This window comes from Moschus berezovskii, chromosome X (genome assembly GCF_049115385.1).
Source record: "Moschus berezovskii isolate FMDL1 chromosome X, NW_MosBer_1.0, whole genome shotgun sequence".
NCBI lineage: Eukaryota > Metazoa > Chordata > Mammalia > Artiodactyla > Moschidae > Moschus > Moschus berezovskii.
The window spans coordinates 141,417,337-141,421,983 of NC_142488.1; the positions used below are offsets into that span (position 1 = coordinate 141,417,337).

Sequence of the window (4,647 nt, forward strand, 5' to 3'; positions counted from 1 at the left end):
CGTCTGTTGGTGCGTGTCTCCCTGGCCCCAGGGCTCCAGGACCAGAAGGCCATGCCCAGTTTTCATGAGTGCTCAGCCTGAAACTTCACGCCCACGCACAAGTGTCATGGTGCCTGCTGCCACGACGAGCATGGGCCAGGAGGCTGACATGCTGACCAGCCTGGGTGCAGCCGGCCATTTATTAGGTCACTTAATGACTGCCTTGCGATGTCAGCCCCGAGGAAGCAGAGGCCTTTGGTGAGGGGCCAAGCACCTTTGTGAGCCTGGACTGCTCCAGGGCACTGCACTGCCCCATTTCCAAGGAGGAGGGACGCACCACCCTCTGTGTGGCTATGGACAAGGAGGGTGCCACGATGGATGGGGTGCTCAGCTACAGGGTTGCTCCCTTTCTTCCAAATACAGGGCCTCTGACCCTCGGCTCAGGGAGATGTGCCTCTCCCTGTGGACCTTTCAGTTACCCTGGCACGACTCAGGCCCACGGGCCACCGCAGCTTCAGGCTGCTGCTAGAAGAGAGCGCTTTCCAGCCTTTGTTGAAGAGGCCGCACACCGAGCGTGGTGCCCTGCCTGGGGGAGAGGGCAGCCTCCTCTCCCTCCCCTTCCCCAGGACGCAGTGGACCATCGTCAACAGTCACCGCCTTGCGTCCAGCTGGTGGGAGGAAGACAGCACTTGCATAGGCATCGATGAGGAGCTCTTCGAGGAAATTTTGGAGAGGGTGGGCTCAGCAAGGTATTTGAGACAGACTGCATGAAGAACTTCGTCCGCCAGCTTGGCCTGTACGGATTCAGCAAAGCGCGCCAGGATGTGCTCCCCTCCCTCTGCCTGAACAACCTGCTCAGGGAGGAACCACCTGTCTGTGTCCTGAGCAAGGTAAAGGTGAGGGAGTACCTGCTGGGCCCTGGGGGCGGGGTGGGTGCCAACCTCAGGGCCTCCGGGGATGGTGGCCGGCCTGCAGGGAAAGCTGTGTGTAAAGACAGGACTGGGGACTGGCGTGACTGCCGGAGCTGCCAGTGCTGCGTGCTGTGTTGGGAGTTGTGAGGGGGAGAGCCTGAGCGTTCTCGGCACAAAGAAGTCACTGCCCCTCCTCTCTTTCTCCGGTGGGGATGTCTGTGCGAGATGACGGAGGTGAGCTGAATGCACAGTAGGGATCAGGTCAGGATACCCGGGGGCCAGCTGTCACTCTGTATCGCCGGCCTGTGGGCCCTTAGATCACAGTCACACCGGGGAAAGAGATGACACTGCTCAAATGCTGGGCCTCCCTGTCCTCCAGCCAGGGCACAAATGGGCCCGGGGTGGAGGCAGGTGGGGGAAGGGGTTTGTGTGCCCCCATGACTCCCTCATGGCTCAAACCTGAAAGAATCCACTTGCAAGGTGGGAGACCTGGGGAGGGAAGATCCCTGCGTTGGGAAGATCTCCTGAAGGAGGGCATGGCAACCCACTCCAGTATTCTTACCAGGAGAATCCCCATAGACAGGAGCCTGGTGGGCTATTGTCCATGGGGTCGCAAAGAGTCGGACATGACTGACTAAGCACATAGCTCCCAAAGCTGTGGAGCAGAAGTTTATTGCAGGGAAGCACAGGTCCTTTCCTGGGAAGTGTCCTGGTCAGTCAAGGAAGTGCAGGCCAGGGGTCGACCCCTGCATAGAAAGCAGAGAAGCTTCTGCACATGCCAAGTCCCCTCTCTGGGCCTTGTACAGACACTCTTGGGCCACTCTGAGTCATTTTCCAAGGGCAAGAGGCCATGGTGAGTTAGTGAGTGTCGAGGATGGGCAAGCTGGGGCACTGCCTCCTGTGGGACAGGGTCCCGCTTTCTCCATGAGGTCTGGGGATGGCTGGGTGAGGGCACCCAGGGGCCCAGCCAGGAGGGTGCTGGTTTCATAAGCCTTTTGAAACTCGGACTTTGCTATTCTCTCTCTCTTGGTGAGCCCCAGTTACAGTTCTGGTGCAGTCCCCTGTTTAAGAGAGACGGCCCACACCTCCTGGGGAAGATGAAGAGGAGAGGGGCTGTTAAGTCTGTGTCTCGGCAGGTGGAGGGCAGGCCGGCAGCCCTGGGTGTCCCTCCTGCGCCCAGCACCACACAGCCACAGGACGGCCTGTCACCCTGCCCTGAGGATGCTCAGGAGACCGCAAGCCACCTGGAACTCACCCCCGCCACCACCCTGGCTGGGACCTATGCTTCCCCTGCTCCTGGTCTGGGGACAGCAGCCCAGCCCCCCTTGTTAGGTCCTGAGGCCTGGCAGCCCAAGGGCACACAGGCTCCATTTTCTCTAATCCCTGCCCTGATGGAGGTGGCTCTGCCCATCGAGGGCCCGTGGCTCTGCTTCACCTGGCCTCCAGCCCAGATGGCTCCTCCTGTGGTGGTGGTTGGCTCCACCACTGTGCCAACCCAAATCTTCCACCTGCCCCCTGGGCAGCTCCCAGTGGCCACGCTGGTGCCTCTGTGCCCCACCTGGGTGCCTATCGTGGCTCAGGCCTGGAACCCCTTCTACTACTGCTCAGGAAGCCCCTCTTTCCCATAAACTCCGGCCATTCTTTCCCATAGTCCCCACCCCCTTCAGGTGTGCCCCCAGAAGACCCCGGATATGCACCCTATTCAGACAGATAGAGGCGGCCCTGTGGTCAAAACACTTCAGGGCAATAAAGAACCTGAAAACACGAGGGATTTCCCGCCCAGCACACATCTTCAGCGCCTCCATCCTGGGCCTGGCCGAGCATTTGAGTCCTCTCAGGCAGCTGCTTGCTCGCAAAGGCAAGAGAGATGGCTGCCCACAACCGGCACAATGTGGGCACCTCTTACACACCTGGGGAAGACCCTCAGATGCTCTGCACCCACTCATTGAAAAGACCCGCCAAGGGCTTGACAAGAGCCTGGCGGTGTGGCTTCACGGGCACAGGGACACTGTCCAGCAGGCTCCTCACTTGACAGATGAGGAGAAATTGTGCCTCCCCTTGTCGGGGGCCCCAAAAGAGCCCTTGCTCTCCTGAGATGCACAGGGCTGGAGCCTGTGGTCCCTGCCCGAGGCCTGTGGGTGTTCAGTTTGGGGGCTCGCTGGTGTCTGGACAGCAGGCCTGATGTTTGGCTTCATTGCAGGGCCTGCATCTGGTGACATTTTCTTGTTTCTCTTTTCTTTTCCTTTTTCAGCTGAGCACTCCGAGGGTGTCACACCTCAGCACCCTTTGCTCGCTGGGGTGTCCAGTTTATAACACGCTTTCTCTTAAAAGAGTGTTTGTCCTGAGGAGCATAGCAAATAGCCCTCCAGGGTCTCGCTGCAGAGACAAGGGCTCCGAGGTCAGGAGAGGGGAGAGCTCACACACCAGTCCACTGGAACCGGAAGGCTGGGTCTCCCTTGCTGGCAGTCTGGCGCAGGCAGAGGAGGTCCCTGAGAAAGGACTTGGGGCGGTGCAGGCCAGGGCTCTGTCAGCCCTGGCACTGAGCTACTGTGATGCCTGACCAGGCTACTCACTTCCAAGACAAAACACAGCCCATTACAAAGGTTCACTGCCTGGGGAACACCTTAACTTTTCAGAAGGTTTCATTCGATTTTTTTGTCTTGACTCCTGTATGCCTCCTGACCTGGAATCACACGCAGATGCTGCTATTTTAAAACCACATTCCCAGAGACATCAGCATGTGTGGCACCTGCTTACCTGTAAATCTATAGAGAAAGCGGAGATGTGCAGATTGCAGTCTCGTCATCTGCTTCCCACAAAAGGCAACTTTTATTTACAAAGTCAAGGCTGCCTGATATCAAAAGAGACCAATGAGGTACTTCACTCCCACCACTCAGTCCTTGGTGGATTTTGACTGATGTCTGTGGAGTGAAGCGGCTAAGCATGCATCCTCCTGGGCCAGGCAGAGGCGGCAGCCTAAGGTCACACAGGAGTGTAGGGAGGGAGCATGGCCCTGATAGGCTGGCTCTGGACAGTCAAACTGTCTTGAGCCCCAGGCATGCCCGGATCACCAGAGGAGAGGCCAGGTGGCTCTAGAGGCATGGGTTTAGTTCTGTCCCTGGGGCCGCACAGGCGACAGTGTCTAGGAGAGTGGAAATGCAACTCAACCTGACACGGTGTCTCAGAGAGGGGCCCTGCCTCACAAGTGCTCCAACTAGGTAAGTGTGACCCTGGAGGCCTAACCGGGCAGACCGTAGGGAGCCGGTGATCCATGGCCAACTCACTTCCCATCAGCTCTGCCCGAGCCTCCCTCAGCCCAGTGCTCATCTTGGGTCCTCAGTGGCTCTTTCGTCCCCTGGGCTCCCTTGTTCTGTCCCTTCACAAAGGGAGGTGCCATGGCCAAACAGGGATGAGGTGGGGAGACTGGAAGAGTCTGATTTCTGGATGACAGAAACAAGGTTTAGCCTGTGATGAGCAAACCTGGCAGTGGTCTGGAGTGCCAGCTCCCTGCAGGAGGAACCACCTGGGACTCCATGGGAACTGTCATGAGGAAAGGCCCTGGGATGAATCAAGCTACAACCTGGCAGGGGAGGCTGATAAGACACCATGGCCTGGGTTTTGTCCACGCCCAACCCCACAAACAAGGCCTGTGAATGGGCAGCAAGGTGCTCAGCTATCTGCTGAGCCTCTGGAAAGGGAGGGAAGGTCCCCATCTCCAGGGTCCGAGGTCCCAGCCAGGGGGCCTCCTGAGGTCCCA

General features: G+C 58.6%; 1 protein-coding gene across 1 annotated transcript; it reads left to right on the plus strand.

Annotated features, from left to right (window-relative positions):
- The first annotated feature begins 1,115 nt into the window (after positions 1–1,115).
- On the plus strand, positions 1,116–2,518 carry LOC148773495 (heat shock transcription factor, X-linked-like). The gene is made up of 3 exons (XM_088834314.1): positions 1,116–1,124; positions 1,208–1,297; positions 1,961–2,518. The coding sequence occupies exons 1-3, from the start codon at positions 1,116–1,118 to the stop codon at positions 2,516–2,518; spliced, it is 657 nt and encodes a 218-aa protein (XP_088690440.1).
- The last annotated feature ends 2,129 nt before the right edge of the window (positions 2,519–4,647 follow it).

What these genes read in the sequence shown, in the direction of transcription:
- LOC148773495 (XM_088834314.1), top strand. An exon ending in CAAATGGGCCCGGGGTGGAG is followed by an intron (nt 1,298 to 1,960) that starts GCAGGTGGGGGA and finishes CCCCTGTTTAAG; the next exon opens with AGAGACGGCCCACACCTCCT.